The sequence below is a fragment of the Thunnus maccoyii genome, chromosome 4 (genome assembly GCF_910596095.1).
Source record: "Thunnus maccoyii chromosome 4, fThuMac1.1, whole genome shotgun sequence".
Lineage (NCBI taxonomy): Eukaryota > Metazoa > Chordata > Actinopteri > Scombriformes > Scombridae > Thunnus > Thunnus maccoyii.
Window position 1 is genome coordinate 24,496,584 of NC_056536.1, and position 20,197 is coordinate 24,516,780.

Here is a 20,197-nt window from a genome sequence, read left to right on the forward strand (position 1 = left end):
TCTGGAAAGTCAACTTCTTCAACAGATTCTCCAGATCAACAGTTGAACATCGTTCTCTTCTTCTTTGTGTGTTAAAAACGAATGTCTGTATGAAAGGATACTAAAAGTATAACAATCTTACTGTCAAGGCAGACAGGAAAGCAAAGACTAAAAGAAATCAAAATGTGACTTTCTTGTGACAGCTCAATCCAATTTGTTCAGGTTACTCGACAACTAATACTATACACTTTTCTAGTTTACTACAGTAAAATAGGAGCTGACTCCTTTCAGTCTTACCACCCAAAAGCAGCTCTAAGGTGGCTCAGAAGAAATTTACTGTATCAACATATTGTAAAATGAGATTTTCTGATGCTTTTACTATCTTCAGTCTTTTATGCAGTGGTGATAATTTAGAATTATGCAGCTATTTCTTTCATCAGTTTAAAACCTACTAAGCAGACTCCTGAAGCAGGCAGCTATTTCATTGTGGCTGAGTCAGAGCTCTGTGTGTACCTGCAGTCTAGTAAACTGATGGGTCCATTCTAGCTCAGCAATTTCCTCTGCTTCTGTCTTCTTCAAAGTAACTCCCTTAACAAGTGAGCATCAAGAAAGGCATCAAAATACATAATATCCATTCATATTCAATCTGACTGAAAGGGAATATTTTTCTCTGAAATTAACATAGATCAAGGTTATATAAAGTTGACTGAGGCTATACTATATTAATACAATATGTTCTTGGGGATCAAAACAAGCTACCAATTAATTGTGACAGAGAAGTTTATCCTTGTTCTTGGAATCACATTGTTTCTTGCTGATGCAATCAAATCTGACAAGGCCATGTGCCAGAGTTCAATTTAAGTGCAAAAATGCCCCAGTACATCAAAATATCAAATCTACATCATCACCTATATCATAAACACTAAATAGTTTAATATTAGTAAGCAGCAAAACAACATTTCAGACACTCACTAATCATCATCATTTTGTGTCATCACCATCAGCTGTAGCGTCGCACAACGGTTTTTAACACATTGTTAAAATGTGGAGCATTGAGAATTTTTAAGTGCATTATAAAGTTGATATATTTACTCAGAATTTGGACACTCAAATAACATGCCGTTGGGTAAGTGTAAGGCACTATAGAGTAAATATAGAGTGATTTCAGACACAGCCTCTGTCTTCTCTTGTAGTAAGCTACATGTCTTTCCTTTTTTTGAGATTAAATAGCTATTGGAGATCTATAGCCACTGGTCTTACTGCCCTTTCCAGGTAGTTCTCATTTAACGCCAAGTTACTTTATATTCTCCAATTGGCTTTGGGAGCACAAACCATGGATTGATAAGTCACAAATTAAATAAATTCCTAACATCACTAAGAACAAGAAAGCAAAGGCTTTCGATCGAGAATATGTGAGTCATGCATTGCTTCTGCACCAAAGTCATCTGTGGGTGGAGAAACTGGCATCTTTTTCAATTCTTCAATAGATTTTCTCCACGTATGGCCGTTGAACATGAGTACATGTTTTAAAAAACATCCTTGGGCTTGAATTTTGCAGCGCAAGATATTTAATGTATATTTTTACTCCTTTTGAACTTATTTATGTTCATCTCCTTGAAAGATAAATATGATATCTGTCATCTACATTATTCATGAAAACCAGAAAAATCCCCCTCTTGACAACAAAATTGAGCAGTCAATGCAAGGTACTTTACCAACAGCTGTTTTTTTAATGTCAGAGTGGATTTGTTTTCTTAAAGCAAACAAAAATGTGGTTGGAAATTGGTTGAATAAGTCTAGTGTATACGTTCATGCGTAGGATCAGACATGCTGGGTGAGATCAAAAGAGCTTAGTCAGCTAATGAATTCATTTGCTCTGGAACAACAGGATTAGCAATGTGGATGTTGACATCCACCGTCAGAATTACTCTGTCAAAGTCCATAAATTGCATTGTCAAAGCAGATTAGCAAACTCTCAGAAAATGGGTCCCAGTGACCAATAAATAGAAGGCACATACAGTACATTTTAAAACGACTTTGTAATGAAAATATGTTCCAAAAAATAAATAAAATACTTGTTTGCTTATGCACTAATGGATCTTGGGTGGTACATAAGTGAAAGTGCATTTAGTTTAAAACTCAGCTTTTACTCTGTGCCACTGAAATACATTGAAATGATGAGAAGGATGGAAATGTTCATAATCAATTGGTGGAATTGATTATACAGTAACAATGGAGGTCAGAATATATAAGTTACAAAATTAGATTCTGGATATTTGTTGCAGCACATCATGTTATGAAGAGAAGGGTAGAAAAAAATCACAAGCCATCATCGTTATTGATCTCTTTTTCAATATTTGTTGGTGCTGGTTTACTGCAAGATTAAACCAAAGGGGTTTCACAAATTGTTTAGGAAACCACAGGGGACTCATCAGGTGAGTAAAATAAATTAAAGCCAGCGCTGAAACAATTACAGCTAAAAACACAACACAGTGACTTACGGACACTATTGTCTCAAATTACTGAAAAGTAATCTATGCCCATTTAATCTATTTAACTAAGTGTCATCTAATGTTAGTAAGATGGTAAATGGCTTTTTGTGCTGATGACATTTTACATGAAAATCAGGAATTCAAGGCAGATAAAGAGCGTTTAAGGTCATTTCCTACCAAACGAGACTCTTTTGTTATGATTATGTTGCCTGTATCAACATCAGTCAGCATCAAGTTCCAGCACAAGTGACTTAAGCGACTGATTCTGCTGAAATTCAAACCCATCACACCAAGATGAGAGGTGAATGGGCTGTAGAAGAGGCATCAACTCTAAGTGACAGGGAGGGCACAAAACACATTCCCCTGGTGCTTCTGAAGTGCTCTCACTGACTGGCAGCAGCATATCATTTCTGTCGATTTATTCTGAAGGATGTACGTATTCACCTGACCCGCAGATGGGGGCATTTGTCTGCCGGTCAGTGGAGTGCAATCAGAATTCATTTAACCTCCTCTCTAAAAAATCCAACGTGCCATCTATTAAACGCGGAGGGAACTTACTTTTGAAATTTGCTATAAATCACTGAGTCACAGTTACTATTCTTTTCAGTTCAAACTCATTCACTATCTTTCAGATAAGTTTAACATTAGATTGTCTTTGTTTCCTGCTTTGTTTGACAATGTGGGTGTGCACAAAAAAGCTAGACAGTATGTCCATGATAATTACCACAAGAGCCAAGATAACCTTTTTGATCATAATCCTTGATGATGCATTAGATAGGCACTACATGTTTTAATGATATTTATAAATTTTGGATGGTGCACTTTGTTGTGCATTTTGAAAAAGAGGTTCAGTTATTCAATGCAGACATTAAAATGTTGTTTCCTATTGCTCATTGACAGATTTAGCAGAGAGAAACTGGCAATTATGTTGTAACCAGGCTTAAAAATAGTCCGCTAATTCATTCATTTAGGCCTGCAAAAAACCTTGCTAATTCTAATTTTCAAAAACAAGAAGCTCACATTATACTTTGTCTATTGAAATGTCTTTGTTCTACTGAGAAAAGCTGCAAAAAAGAAGGTTCCAACGGATTTCATTGATGTATTTCTCTAACTACAAAACATCTGTGCCAGAAGCAGAACTTTGTGATCCCTTTTAATTGGTAGAATTAATAGGTCTGTCTGGCCGTGCTGGCCATGTAATAATGCTTTTCTTTTCTGAAGTCTAGATGTTTTTTGAAGCAAAAGAAACAAATGGTTTATTAGACTGGATGGAGTGGGAAGTTTCTCTAAAGTTATCAGTGAATGCAATCATAATCATGGAAAACAACATTCAAAATGGGCTGAGTTGAAAACCAGTGATTCCTTTAAGTAGTAGTCAATTTAGTTCATGACAGACCCAATATGTATAGGTCATGTAACAGCACCAGTTACACTCTGGAATTTGTTAAACCGATGGAGGTTCCTTTTTAAAAAAACTCTGGTTTATTCTGTCTTGAAAGTTTTGATATTTGGTGTGAAATATGTTTTCAGGAATTCCTGACAAATGTTCAGTTACATTAGGTTCCTTTCTTGCCAAGATACCAAAGATCACAGTTCACCCACTCAACTTATCAAGTCTTATTTACTGAACTGCCTCTTCTCCCTGTTAGAGAGTCATCTCACACTGGGTGGGTCAAAAACAAAACCCCATGGGAATAGAGTAATCAGAGCCAGGGCACATTTGGTCAGTGTAATCTGTGTGCAGCTAGGTATATGGAACCAGGCTTTTATTGTAAATTAACTGCTCTGTTGTGTGTACAGGTGTGGAGGTGGCACCTATGAGTTCCATTAAGATCCAATTTGAGCCAATTATCTCCAATTATCTCTTATTATCTCATTATATAAAATGAATAACACATTTCAGATATTCCTAATTAGTCTCTGGTTTGAAATATTGACATCCAGAGAACATATAACCTTGTTGGTCCTTCTCTCTCCTTTAATTTGCAGCGGTGATCAGCAGTGCATGCCGAAGAAGGTGCCTCATGGGGCTTTGACCTGGGCACCCATCCACTTCATAAATTGCTTTTCACGAGGAGGTAATCCAATGGTGTTGCCTCAGATGATTACACTTTCTTTGGATCCTCATGCAAACCACTTCCCCTTGTCTGTCCACGACTGGATACTATTCAGCCTCATGTACAATATTGCTATCATACAGTGACCATGATCACTAAAGTTAGCTATTTCAGGTTTATAAAAGGTTCTTACTACATATATCACAGTTTTTATAAAATTATACAGTGTATCATGATGATCCATTACCCCTTAAACACAAAACCAAGAAATCAGGCTTCTCCAGAAGTCTAGCTTTGTTAACCTGGTTTCTCTTTCCTCTGTTAAGCCAACAATGACCTGGTTACTTGATTAGATGTAGACATACTGATTGGAAGTAAATGCAATGTCCTCAAGATTCTGCAAAAGCAACAAGTGGGTGTGTGTGTGTGTGTGTGTGTTGCTATTGAATTTACAGCAGAAAGGCTATTTACTACGTAAACATTCATATGCAGGCAACAGACATCACTGTAATCCTATTTACTGCTTCAACTGTTGCCTTAACTTAATCTCACATCACTTTTCATTCTGCCTCACTGATCATCATAAGTGGTGAAATGATTTTTTAATGTTATTTCAAGATGTATGCACGTTTATCTGAACTTTGTGGGTTTAAAAAGGTACCCTCCAACATGAACAAAAAAAATGGGAGGCCTGTCCACCATGATGTTTAAATTTGGTGCTTATGCTAAACTGTACAATTAACCCATAGATCAAGTATGTTGTATGAGCATAACATAACATAACATAACAGTTGTGCAATAACTGTATTCCTGGGGATTATGCAGGAGCAGCGTGGACACTGTTGGGCACAATTGGACACAATTTCTGCAGACTTGCAGGCAATGAGGATTGAAAGAAAGTGTGGGATTGTGAAAGCTCTCAGGTTGGTTATGAATTAAGTGACATTTTTCTTCATTTTTCCTCTCTTTTTCCTTGCTTTTTCTACTAACATGTTTACATTTCTGATAGCTATGGCAGAAAAATGTGAGGAAATGTCATCTCTACAAAGACATGATGCAAGTACTGTACTGTATATAGGCTAGTATTATGTCCTGGCAAGCAATTAAAAATAGATGACCAAAAAAACCAACAACTCACTTTTACCTGACATGAACAGTCTAGTAAATTATGTCTGACTTTCAGCAATTTCTGCTGACAACAAGAAATTGCGACCTCAACCAAAAGCTTAGCTTCACTGTGTTATTCTTGAAGATTTATTTTAATCATGTGTTAAATAGCCATGCCTAAGATGCAGCTATTTCTAAAATGGTTAAAAACTTAAACTTACTATAGACTTTATGTCAAGCCTGCGAGAATAACTAATGTCCCATCACTTGAACCACTCACTCAGTGGGCATGACGTGGTAATGCAGTAACTGTGGCAGCTCTAGCCACACTTATACAATATAGTACGTAACATCTAAAGCACATTCAATCTACCACTGCCAGCAGTCACTGAGTAATTGATATTGATCAAGAACTCTATCAGCCACCAAAGAGACACAGTGCTGATGCTTTGCAGTAAAAAACCTAAAGCTGGCTGTCCAGGTCTTGTCTGTACTATTCCCCATTGTTCTTGGACATGATTGTTAAATTTGCTTGTCACTAATAAGCACACATGAATCCATCCAATTTGGACATTTTAACCCAGTGAAAATTCACCTCTGATTCAGACTGTATTTCTTGGCCATACATGCTTATTATAAAGAGGTATTTCATGATGACAGGATTGCCACTATGGAATGGTATTCTATGATAGCAAACCAGAAATTGTCATCATTAAAACAATTTTGCACACATCTTTGTCATTTTGACAATTTTTACTACGTAGGAATATATAAACATGCTTCTGACAATCAGGTCATTTTAAAGACTCTAAACATGAGTGTGTTATCTGACTGTGTTAGTGAGATACAAATACCAGTATCATTAAAGACTTTATAACTTAATAATTCAGCTACTAGTAATATAAAAATCATCAGTCAGGGGTCTGCTTCAGCCAGCTGCTTGGTATGAAGCTTACATTTACCTGTTCACATAGTTCACAACAGCGATTCATCACAGTGTCTGCATACCTTATGCAGGATGATGAATGAGAGTGTAGCTAAATAGTCAATATAATTCTTATCTGCGATTTTGCCTATAACATCTAAGAATGGACATTTCAAGAAAACAAATTAGTGAGCTTTGTATGACACATTTCTCAAGATGAATGACTATGAGGCACAGTTAATCTCAGACTTCCTAACTGATGATGTGTAACATGTCTTGACCCTGAACATACAAGGATTATAATGCAACATGTAGTGCAAACTATGGAGCATTGAATGAGCCATGTCATCCATTTATGGTAGGGAACTAAATTTTAAACAAATTAATTTCTTATTCAATAGCTGCTGGGTTTTTGAAGTTGGGATGGCACGGTACGTGGTGTGTGATAACACAGCATTTACTTATATTGTATGAAACCTTGAAACCAGAAAAGTAATGAGAATAGAATTTGTGCTCATAAGAAATTTCTCAGCAACTATGCAGAAAGAACCTTTTCCAGATCACTGAGTGTGTAGCTCTTAGAATTACTGGTGTTGCCATTATAACTGAAATCTCTAAACCTACACTGGGACTAATGGATAACTCTACCAAACAAACCTATGACTTGATGGAGCCATCAGTTCCAGATGCCAATATTGCACAACACCCAGCAAACACACACTGCTGCCAGTATGTAAAGCACTTGCTGCTCCTGAGGATATCTCTGTAAGCTCTCATCTGACCAATATCTCCTAAACTATTATTGACTTAAAGAACTGTGATTGAAATCTGGCAAGATGTAAGTGCCATGGAGGTTGCTGTCACCACAGTCCAAACAGAGATGAGCAGTTTAAAGGTTACCATCTCCAAAGAACGAGTCCCTTCGTCTATCTGATTCGCTCACATCACTCTCAAAAAGAACCGATATCACCCAGTCTGACCTGCGTGCACAGTGTGAGGTCACTCAACTAAACAAAGAGAAGATCCAAAACATAGAGGACCAGACTGCTGAAAAGGGGGATTATACACGCAGATCTAATCTTAGATTAATCTTCCTCCCTGAAGGAGAGGAGAGTAGCAACACAATTGGTTTTCTCCAGCACCAACTCCCTATATGGCTCCCTACGGGCGCACAGGATTTTCTCCAAGTCCTCTGGTGACAACAAACCTAGACTGGTCATATTCAGACTACTGTATTACACCGACAGGAAGACCATACTGGATGCTTTCCAAGCTGCTGGCTCATCTCTCACCTATGGGAGTTATAAGCTGCTGCTGTTTGCTGATTATCCCTAACACACCTGAAAACACAGAATGGCTTTTGCTCCTATCGTGAAAGAACTACAAAGAAAGGGAGTACAGAACTCCAAGTTGATGGTCTCCCACAATAAAGAAACCCTCCTGTTTGATTCTCTTGATGAAGCTTGGAAATTCACGGATCTGCTTCTCCTCATCCTGAAGGCTTCTCCTTCTCTTCCCTTCCATCATCTGGTGTACCTCAAGATATGTATGCACACATTCTTTCAAATGTCCTCACATGCTCTTATGCAAGCATTTACGTACCCCCCCCCCACAAACAGTTCTCCTCCTCATCTCTTACTTGCAAGTAGACTCATATTATGTCCCACAAACTCACACACGGACGGATATTGAAACGGACATTTTGAATTAATGATATTGACGGATATTGAGACTCAGCCTCGCATGAAGCATACTTGCCAAGACTCCCGATCTACGCGGGAGTCTCCCTATTTTTAACCCTTTCTCCCACTGTGCTCCCGATTGGCAATTACTCCCGTTAATCTCCCGATTTCATAGTTTTTTCCTTTTCCTTATGACAACCTGTTTGTGGCACTGTACAGCGTACTCTCTGCGCAGGCTGTCTTTCATCCTGTCCTCTGCTGCTGATGTGATTCACTGCCTGCAGGTACCGCTGGTATAGAGAGAGAAGCTACTGGTTTGTCTCAGCCAGTAACTCAATTTACAAGAATTTGCCAAATGTTAAGATACGTGGCAAACTCAGATAAACAGGCTACATATAAACAGCTTCCGTTGTGATGCGCTGCAGATGTGAAACATACAAGCAGTGGATGGGACACTTCAGGCAAGACAGTTTAAATTATCATTTTTCTACACGTTTATACTTGTTTAACAGGTGGTTTAATAAAGTACGTATTGGCTTTCCACTTGTGAGGGTTTTGTTGCACTTACAGTAATGAATGTCCCTTCTGAGTTTTCAATAGAATTGTGGAATGATTCGGTTATTTGATCTCCATTTAAAGGAGCTAGTTGTTTTAAATCAAGCCTCAAGGTGTAATACATGAAGCTTCTGTATTTTAGTATTATTGTTAGAATCTGGAAAGTACACTCCTTTTCAACTGCCATTTGAAGAGGGAATGAGCATGGGGGAAAATACAACACTCAAGAGTTGGGGTAGGATGGCTAGCAGAGCAGACTGGAGGTAAGAAACAGATGATGGCAGGAAGGTAGGTTGGTGGGAGGGGCCAGGAGAGGGCAAGAAAGCTAACTTTGGGATGTACTCCTACGCTAACAACCTGTGGTAGCAGTAACTGCTACCCAGACTAAACCGGTAGCTTTGGTTTATAACAAACTTTCCTCTTGTGACACCAAACCACTCCCAATAACAGAGTTGGGAAAAAGATTTCCAGCCTTGATTGGAACCTTGATTGGAATTGTCCAACGGTCTGGAACATCATTTTCTAAACATCTCACTCATCAGAAAATTCACTAAAAGTTTGTGCACAAATTTTACTTTATGCCGTAGCATAGATTAGATTAAAAGTGGTTGACAGTGACTTATGTACTAAATGTCCTGGCTCTGCTAGCGGAGACCACTTACAGATGTTCTACTATCAAACCTTTGTAGGAATATATCAATAAGATTGTTGGCACTGTCATTGATAAAGACCTTCCCAGCTGCCCTGCTCTTTATCTTATTGGGTACAATCCAAATATATTGTTATCATTAGTGGGTAATATTAGCTGCCTCAACTGCTGCTAAGAAAACCATTATTAAGAACTGGTTTGAACCCACTATTGTCATGAAGAGAACCTGACTAACTTTTTTTCAGATGTTTATTTACTTGAAGGGTCCCCTGCCAGAATTAATGGGGCTAGAGCTCATACTGTGATCAACTGGTCTAAAGCTATCGAATTGACTTGTTATTGATTTTATTTATTTGGGATTTTAGTGTATTATTTTTTCTGTCTTTATTTCATCCTTTTACCTTTTTGCATCCTTTATTTATTCGTAGTTATTTATTTATTTATTTTCTCACCTTTTTCCATTCCTGCTGACCAACTCCTTTTCCCAGACTGGAGTTCCCTATGTGCTTGGTGATCTACAGTTTTGTTTTGCATCATCTCAACAAACAATTGATCACCAAAAAAAAAAAAAAATTCTCCATTAAAGAACACGGTGACACATTAAATGTAATTATGTCTTTTTTCCCCACAGCGGTACCACCACAAAATAAATTCTGTGATACTAATGGAGGTCCTGTTTTTAATAAAACGGAAGCTTAAAAAGGTATTTTTATGAGGGGTTTCTTTCATCATCATTGAGGAGCAAAGGCCCATTATTATCACAGGATTATTTGTTGCCGTCATTCCCCAGCATTGCCTACTTAAGGCAGGAGCTGTAAAGAAGAGCTATGGTCTCTAAAGGGGGAGATATACAGCAAGCAGGGCCTCACATGACAAATGAGGAGCTGGGCCCGCGCTTATTTATGGCTACTTAAAGCTGTCAGTTGGAGATGATAAAGGGTGAGAGCTTGATTAGAAAGTGTTAGATCGGTCCAGTCCTTGTGACCCGCGACAGGAACAGATGAGCAGGGGAAAGGTGGTAATAGCACCGGTGAAACCGTTTTTTTCTTGACAGATTCACGGTTCACTCATTTGGGATTTTGGCAGACAAGAAAAAGATGACTGAAGAGAATATGGATGTCAGGTTGTCTTGAGAGGTGTGCCTGTGTCAGCTTTATTTTTTTTCAATCTAACCTACATTTGTGATGATTGACATCATGAGAAGAGTTGAATTGGGTGCCATGCCTCTAAAGTCATTGTCAAGTTAAATGATTCTGTGGTAGAAACAGAAATTGCAACGCGTTCACAGAATATAATGGCAGGGCAGCTGTAGCTCTCTTGGGTGATAGGTGAAGAAATTGATTTGAAAAAATCAATTTGCAATCACCTTCATTACTACATTATGACCTTTACTTGGACATTTCAAATGCGGTCTCTAAAGCACATAGTTGGTGGGGATGGGGGTTCCATTTCCCCGTTCACTTTCCTTCCTTTTCCATTAAAATGACATTAAAATTTGGTTTAACAATGATGCAGAAGACCTGAATGCACAGAGGGTGATTTTATCTTTTGTAATCTTATTGCACATCTACAGAAGATGCACTAGAGAGGCTAATTTTTAAAAAATCCTTGTCGAGAATTTTGATGTGAAAATTAATACAATGCATATTGCTACAGCTACAGCTATGGCATATAACCATCTAATAGCAGAGCTTTTAGATGTTCAAGTTATGGCCTCAGAATTACAGATGGCTTATCTGCCATCTTCTGTATTAAGTGGGTCTTCCGCGGCAGTGCAGTTAAGCAGTAGTTCAAAGACTGATAGGTAGGCACTCTCGACCCTTTTTTTCCTAAATTGCTGCTGCTGTGCCATCTTGTTAAGTGGATGGTTAAGTATCATGGTCTCACTGAAGCGTGTTCTGTTGGTTGATGGACCCGGATTTGCTGAGAGATAAGGAGCCACAGACACCAGACATTACCGGCAACAATCTCACCAGTTTGATCATAACTTAAACTGCCGTGCAAGTTCATTCGGAGCCATTAAAAAAAAATAAAACTCTGCTGTTTCTTTTTTGAGAAGGATATTTGCAATAATCCTGTATTTTGCCTTCAGTTGATTAGTAGGCCTAAATAAATACAAATATTGCCCTTATTTAATCACAAGAGGCATGTGAATGGCTATTTTCTTGCTACTCTATATCTCCTTATTATTCATCTATTTAGTTGGCTGTATTTAATCATCATTTAAAGTTCATAGCCTCTATCTGTGATGAGCTTGTGATAAATAAATAAGGCACCTTAATTGTTTTCATTAACTTAAGAACACCCTCTGGCATAAAGGAATGGCCTCTAAGACATATAACTGAAAAAGAGAAAATACTGTTATATTTGTCTTCTTAAAAAACAGCAAGTCTTTCACTGGATTGACTTTCTTTCAAGATGATTGACAAGACGGACACAACAAGAAACTGGTGGGATCACCAGATTGTGGTTGAGCCATAAATACAGATTGCCCTTGAACCACATACTGTAGATAGCTCTGACTGTTCCTCTGAGTGGATTACCAGTAATAACCTGCTCCTCTGGCTAGTATCAGCCAGATCATGTTCGTGTATATACTGCTTTTGCCAGCAGCTCTGGCTCCCTTGTCAGTCACCACTGAAAACTGGAGACTTTGTGGTGTTTCATAAGTTACGACCCAAAAGTAGTTTCAGTGTCACTGTTATTGTCACTGTTGTTTAACTTTTGAAACATATAAAACACTGATTGCGTTATTTTTTCCCCTAGTGTCAAGGTAATACTTAGAGGCATTCTTTGTAAGTACAAGCCTTCAGAACGAGTTTGAAAATAGTGTGTCTGTGACACTAAGCCTCGAAGAGATGTTGATATTAACTAGGTCTAGGGCTTTTTACTACTGATAAATTTGTTGAGAATTTCCTCTGCAATTTCTTTTTTCAATTCATGGTTTTGTTAAAAAATATTGAAAAATGCCCATCACAATTTTCCAGAGCCCAAGGTGAAATCTTCAAATGTCTTGTTTTGTCCAATCAACAGTCCAAAACTCAAAAGGTATTCAGCTTACAATGATATGAAACAGAGAAAAGCAGAAAATCCTTCCATTTGAGGGGCTGGAAACACCACATTTTTAGTATTTTGCTTGAAAAGTTACTTGAACCATCAATCGATCGTTCAATATGTCAAAAGTTGCTGATTCATTTTCTGTTGATTAATTGACTAATCTTTTCAACTCTACTTTAATGTACTCAAAGTATACAGATGATAAAGAAAATGATAAATTGACAAATAAATGAAGAGTGCAGGATGTGAGATGCAGAGAGACTTTTTAACTTTATCTTTATGATACTCAGTTTACAATCATCAAAGGCTAAGAAAACAACAAAATATCAGAGACTTATGGGCATTTTTGCTTAAAAAATGACCTTAACAATTTATTATTTAAAATTATGTTCTCTAATGTTAACATTTTTAAAATGCAATTCACTTTTTTCTGTCTGAACATTGTATCTTGTTTATGTTATTTATCAAACTGCATTACTGGGTAAACTTGTTTTTCAGAGATTTTAGAATATTTGTAATCCACTGCATAAACCTGTCATAATGGCCAACATGGATTATGATTTTACAGTCTCTGTAGTAAAAAAAAAACTGTGGTAAAAAAAAAAAAAAGTTTGTTCTTCCATGTCACAAGCTGTTTACACAGAAAAGAAAATTTACATCAGTTTGGATTTGCATTATGCTAATTATGTTGACCACTGTGGGTCAGTGCTGGTGGTCATGATGCAGTGCAGATGTCACGTACAACACCAGGGACAGGAGTCAGACGGAGCTTTAAAAATTAACACAAGGGGCAAGCACCTCTCTGTGGCTGTAGTTGCTGACTGCTGAGAATAGGAGCGAATGTTGATCTTGATTTTTGATGCCAAGTTTTGAGCCTACTCTTTCAGAAAGACATTGACAAGACAGTGACAGGGATTGTTCCTGAGGAGCAATGCTGTGCATGTATGTTTGTTTGTTTTTCCAACAAGCAACACCAATGTTTTGAGTGAGCCAATGAGGGCCAATTGTCTTGGAACCTCATTAAATTGTATTATGGGACACAGACACATACTTTCAAATAACAAATGCTCCCCCCATGGAGACACAATTTTTGAGAAATATGATTATATTTTCTTTCAGGTATAACTATTTACAGTACCATCTTTTCAATAAACAGTAAAGTATGTGGTTAGCTTGCTGTTACTGTTGGATTTACTGACCCTAAAAATCTAAGTCAGTTTAAGAAATGTATTCAGGTAATTATGTTATTTGTTGAAACTAGAGCTGCAATGATTAATCTAATTAATCCATAGTTACCACCTATTAAATGAATCACCATCTATTTTGATAATCGATTAATCACTTCAAGTCCAAATTCTCTAATTCCAGCTTCTCGAATGTGAACATTTTCTGGTTTCTTTAGTCTTCTATGACAGTAAACTCAATATCGTTGAGTTGTGGACAAAGCAAGACATCTGGGGATGTTATCTTGGGTTTAGGGAAACCATGATTGACGTTTTTCAGCATTTTCTGACATTTTATGGACCAAACTAATCAGTTAAGGTAGAAGATAATCAACAGATTACTGGATAATGAAAATAATCGTTAGTTGAGGCCCTAGTTGAAACTGGTTTAAGATGTACAGGAGGAACACAGAAAATTAAAGAATTTGTTGTTGTTGATGAATTGGTAGAAAACCAGTGAGGATAAAACCTAAAAAATGAAAAGATGATTCAAAAGGGAAGCCAGAAAACCACGAAGCAGATACTTTTTTTTAAAAACATCATTTGATTATTGTAGGAGAGCTAAAATGGAACAGAAGTGAGTGCTGATAAAATCTCAGCAATAAGTAATATGGATTAGTTAATAAAAACTGTTGTATGTGATAATACTGTGTGTCAGAGGTGGTTTTAAGGTTGTTTCAAGGCTGCATACAGTTGCTGGGTCACAATTAACGAATAACAGTCTCACATTTCTCCAAAGAGCCTTTTTCAATTATCACACAGAGATAGCCTTGCCCTATCATCATTTAGTGCCGTTCTCATATCAAGCAAAATGAAAAAGCCATTCAGTGGATGGAAAACAGCCTGGAATTCAAAGACGAAAATTACTGAATTAAATCAGGATTAAATATAATGTAATTATATGTCTTCTTCCTTTTTACAACCTCCATTTTCTGCTCGGGTCCAGTTCAATTTATTTCTAGTTTCACCTGGTGAAGTAAATTTCTCTGAACCCAGTCGAGAAAGAAAAAAATGTTTTATTCCTACACATTGATCAAAAACCTTATGTCACAAATATATGGACCTGTCCTACATTACTTGATAACTACACCATAAAACATTAAAGACAGGGAAGATTCTTCCAAATTTCATCATATAAAAAGTAACAGAAAGGGTACATTTACATGTTATACACCATAACTGCAAATGAAGGAAATCTACTACCATCTTGTGGAACCCATTGGAATAGAGGACCAAATTGATTTTTAATGCAAACGAGTCTAATCATCTGAAGTATGAGTCGAAAAGCAACCAAACACTTTTCCTTGCTTGATATGAGAACAAAACGTGTCTTTAATATATCAAAACAAATATTTCTGATCTTAATACGGTACATGCCCTAGTTAGCTTTGTTCTGTCTCAGTGAGCATTTACCTTTGTCAGCTTGAGCTAGGCTATATCATATTTAGTCTAATTGACACACAAGTTATTATTGTTGCCTGTTCTACTTGTAGACTGTAATATGTGCAGAGACAGCTATAGATGCTTATAAATAAAGTGCGGGGAAAAAACTGTGTGGTGATTTGTCACAATCCAGATTTAACTGTGATGAGACTACATGCTCTGTATTGTATCTGATGTTGAGGACTGTGCCATGTTTATGTCAATCCCCAGCTCTTTGATATCACTGCGGCATGGTGTTTATCCTAGCTGGACAAAGACCAAGGCCACCTTTAAAAATCCTAATATTTTTGCAGAGGGGAATAGCATTGAATGCCATTCAGCCTCAGTATAAGCTCTTAGGTATGTACAGCTTTGTTGTGATTGGTCAGCTCTTAAGTACATGATTCAAATGTAGCTGTACCGGGGAGCGTACAGGCAACAATCAGAGTGCCAGCGTCTGAGTGTTTAAGGCACACAGATTATTTGTCGGTGAGGGGAATTAATCAGGCTTGGAGCCTTTGGAGCTGTGAGTAATGAGGATGGAGATGGGCCACCAGGAAGATGTGATGAGGATTTAGAATGCAATTCACGGCAGGGAAGGGCCCTATCTCAAAGAGATACAGGGCCTTTTTTTCTTCCTCTTTTTTTGCCGGTGGACAGAGACTCTTTAGTCATTTTCCCTCTCTTGTCTGATTTATTTCATTGAGAAGATCTTGAAAGTTAAATGAGTCCTCTAAATATCTTTTTTCACTGTGTTGAATACAGACAAATACAATTCTATTTTATTTTGTGTGTATTTGTGTGCTAAAACATAATCAAATTTTATTTGTATAGCACCTCATACAAGTTAGTGAAATCCAAAGTGCTTTACAAAATGACAGACAAGTTGATAAGTTAATATAAACATTAAAACAAACTTATGCAATTTTAATGACAGCATATTCAGCTATTTAGTATTTAGCTACAGTTGTGTATAACATTGAGAAGGAATGCATATGATCTAGTGCTAATTACTAATTCAGAAGGGTGGATATTTAAAGCTGCGTTGCAGAAGTGTGACATGTTGAGTGCAGAAGTCTGACTGAAGTGTTGTTAATGATTTCATCAAAGTGATGTAACAGCAACTCAACCAACAGCTTACAGATATGTGTTTGTCTAGACTGACAACAATAGAACAGTAGTAGTAGTAACAATAGAGTAATTTTGACTGAATCAGTGTGCAGTAATCATACAGCACTACATCTTGCACTAAAATCTTGAAAGTAGTGCTTTCAGAGAAGGGCAAATCCCTGTCAGACTATGGATGGTTGAGCCCCAGGGAAAACTGAAACACACGACTGTTTCTTACATCACTTTTGTATTCTGTGGGACTATATTTTGATGCAATGTGTCTACAGAGTCAAAGAAGGAATTTTATCTCAGTATGACGCATGGTAAATCCAATCAGATTATCATCAATGGAAATTCATCGGTTTAACAATTGTGTTATAAAATTTATTTTTGAGTGTCCCAATATATTATTATAACACTGAAGACACACTGAGTCTAATAACTGATGCATTATCTTATCATAACTCTATACTAAGCCCCACCAACATTCATCCTTTTCTGTTGTTAATAATCTCATCTAAAATAGCTTTTCATTACTGAGCAAAGATGCCTGGGCTGTTTGGTCTGGAGCCCAGAATTGAGAGACTCAGAATACGTGGTACACATTTCACCAACCGCATTTCTTAGCAAACACATAAAAATGGCAATAGCACATGCATCTGGCAATCCTATCTTGTGGGAGATGGCAATACAAGAGATGTGAATGTCACAATCACCGCACCGTCATTGCTGTCTTCTACACATTCTGCCATGAGTTCAATGTGATTTATAAGCATCGGTGGTCCATCAGCGTTGCGATGGCCATATGAGAAGCACCTGATATATCAAAGCAATCATAGCTCCTTGAGCAGGCATGCTCTGTATAGCAATGATGAAAAGGTGATACCATATTGAATCTAAAACACAATGAAGTGTCAGGAAGCTGTGATAGCATCTGTTTACTGAAACAGTGGTGAGGCAGCCTAATTTTAGAGCTCTGAGAATATGTAGACGTAAACTACACCATCAATAAACTCATTAAAATTTTTATTTCTTAAGAGCAAGAAATAATGTCAGACTCTGTCCTCAGAATCACTTGATTGTTATTTTAATAGCACCCAGCCAAGCAATCTGCGTGCCTTAGAAATTAAATTAAACAATCAGAAAGCAAATATCAAAACCTCAAAGCCCTCTAATCAAAATCCCAGACAGTCAGACCACGATGGAGACAAAGAGGTCAGACCAAAATGGAGACAATAAAAGTTGTTTTTTTTTTTTGTTTTTTTTTTAATGCCCTCAAAGTCATTCTAGCAAAAACTTTACTCATAACCCTGGATAACCCTGATGTAAATGTAGTAGGTTTTCTATCTAAGCTGTTTTACCTAAATTCTTGTTAGAAGTATCAGAGCTTCATAACGCTCTATTAAATATAAAAAGGGGAACATTTTCTGCCTGGACAGAATTCTGATATACAGAAAAGTATATTGCTTTCCGGCGGCAATTTGGTTACATACTATAAGACATGGTGCACAAATCTATTAAGGAAGTCCTTTTTCACCCAATATCAATATTTAATTAATGTCTTTAGATCTAAAATTAATAACCTGCCAAATATTCCAGCTACAGGCACATAAGTCTATTGAATAGTGGCATATAGCTAATGGCCACAGTTCTGGTGCCTTGCTTTTTATAATCACTCCATATCCATAATGACCAAACTGTCTTTATCAAATCCATAGACTCTACAGGTAATATGAGAACCTTTGACCAGCAACAATAATATGTTCAGATGCTAAAAAGGCTTTCGATAGGTTATACAATCTTGTTTTTTTTAAACTTTATACTTTAATCCAACTGTCTCTATACAGTATTAACAAGGCTGTCCACTTTCCCTCCTACGTATATTTAGTTTTTAGTATATTTAGTATATTTACAGAGCATAAAATCAAATGGAGTAAGTCAGCATTCATTCCTTTGGCCTTGGAAGAAACCCAGTGTTTTCTTAGATTTGGTGATGCCTCTTTTCACAACTTTTTCCCTGCAATCTGTTATCTCAGTCAATTTTGAGAATGTACTCAAGAACAAAGAAATGGTTTCTTTAATTAAGATGAATGCCCTTCATTATATCCAGTTTTAGTTTTAAAAAGTTGTATTGGTCGATCCCTACAAATGCCGAAAGAGACTGAGTTCATAAGTTTTTTTGGAACAAGAAGATTCGTATCAAGACATCCATACTTGATAGAAAACTTTGAGCTGTTTGCATGGAATTTGTTTTAAGGGCACAACTGGTATGGATTTCTCGTCTGTAACTCTAGTGATGTACTACACATTACTCATCCATTGAAGCTAGACGACCAAGCCTCTGTTACTATTCCTCAAAACACTGGAAGGCATGAATTTGTACTTATCTCTCATTAGTTACATACATACTGTGAAGTATGCATGTCAGGATGGGGTTCAGAATCAGTAAATTTTCTTTTCTCTTACTTTTATTTTATTTTCTATCCTTCCTGTAGGCATTAATCTTGGTTTTTGGAGGAACTGTATGCTCTAGCTATCTTAATGGGGTAATTTTGGAGAATAGTTGTGTTTTATGTGAAAGATGATTTTGTTTATGTGACTAGTATATGCACAGTAAATTTGAATGTCAATACACAAAACAAAACACTTCAAACATTACTTGAATATATTCAAAAAAGCAAAATCAAAAGAATCAAGTAGAAATCATGGACAGAGCTTGTGGTGGCAGAGAGGCGGGGATGCCCTACTTAAGGCTTCTTTTTAAGAGACTGAGTTCATAAGTGTTTAAGTTTTTGTGGAATATCAAGATTCATATCAAGACATCCGTACTCGATAGAAAACTTTAAGCTGTATGCATTGAATTTGTTTTAAGGGCACAACTGATATATATTTCTCCTCTGTACCTCTAGTGTTGTACTACTCTTGTTAAACTGGTAAACTGCAGAAATTTCGCCAACAAGCCATTCTTTACAATGTATTTCTCTAAATCATAACCTTTCTCTGTCAAATATACTACAGGTACCAGTGCTCAAAAAGCCTGATAAGTTATTTCTGACTATTAGTGGCCTGGATTCATTGCCAGTGCACCTTAGTGAAAGCCAATTAAGAATATCTTCACTCCTTGTTGAAGACTGAGTGACAAGGCCTCAGCTGATGTGCTGTTGAGGTTTCCCTCAGAAGAGCAATCTACACAACAGAGAGGCAGGCCAGGCTGTCTAGTTAGCACCTCAGCGGCTGTACTCTGTGGTTCCCCATGACTGGAATGAAAGCTATGCAGCATGACATTTAATCAATATAAGGAGGGTAGGCTGAAGGGGTTTAATTCCTAATCCAGCTGGTTTATGTGGGCTCAGGCCCTATTCAGATGCATTAGAGGTACCGCACGTGGAAGGACAAGCATGACAGGACACTGGCACCATTCGGACCTTGTGCTAGTAGATTCTATGGCTGTCTTGTGGAGACAGACACAACCACTGAGTCAGAAGCGAGTATTTCAATCTATTCTTCAATCCACAAGCAGTGTCCATGGTGTGCCATTTCACTGAAACCAATTTGGTGTGACTGTCACGTATGCTTTGTTCAATTCAAAATCAGAATGCTGTTGTGGGACAGGATGTGCTTCTGTTAGTGGTGAAGTATGTTTAACTTATCACATTTAAAATTTGGTTTAACTAATATTTATTTTTTCATTATGTTCATTTTTGTTTGAATAATGCTAAAGTGTGGGGGTCGGGATTCTGATATTTTAAACAACACTTACAGACATGCAAGTGGCCTGTGAGGCGATAACATCAGAAATCAAATTGGTGGATGGAATGGGATGGCACCAGACGAAATCCCGTGTTGTTAGTCAAATCAAATGGGTTTATCCTCCGTGCAATGGCCATTTTAGGAGATCAGACTGAATTGTCAGACTTCTCTCCATCAATCTAAGCTGTA

The 20,197-nt window shown here is 37.2% G+C and overlaps 2 protein-coding genes across 7 annotated transcripts in view; one reads left to right on the forward strand and one right to left on the reverse strand.

Annotated features, from left to right (window-relative positions):
* Positions 1 to 20,197, reverse strand: part of LOC121895400 (protein kinase C and casein kinase substrate in neurons protein 1-like) — a 360,445-nt gene that overhangs the window by 318,755 nt on the left and 21,493 nt on the right. The window lies entirely within an intron of this gene.
* LOC121895720 (immunoglobulin-like and fibronectin type III domain-containing protein 1) overlaps positions 7,914 to 20,197 on the forward strand; it is a 37,227-nt gene continuing 24,943 nt past the window's right edge. Inside the window, exon 1 of the mRNA XM_042409143.1 lies at positions 7,914 to 8,106. Coding sequence (XP_042265077.1) covers positions 7,914 to 8,106 — 193 coding nt within the window. The remainder of the gene's footprint in view (positions 8,107 to 20,197) is intronic.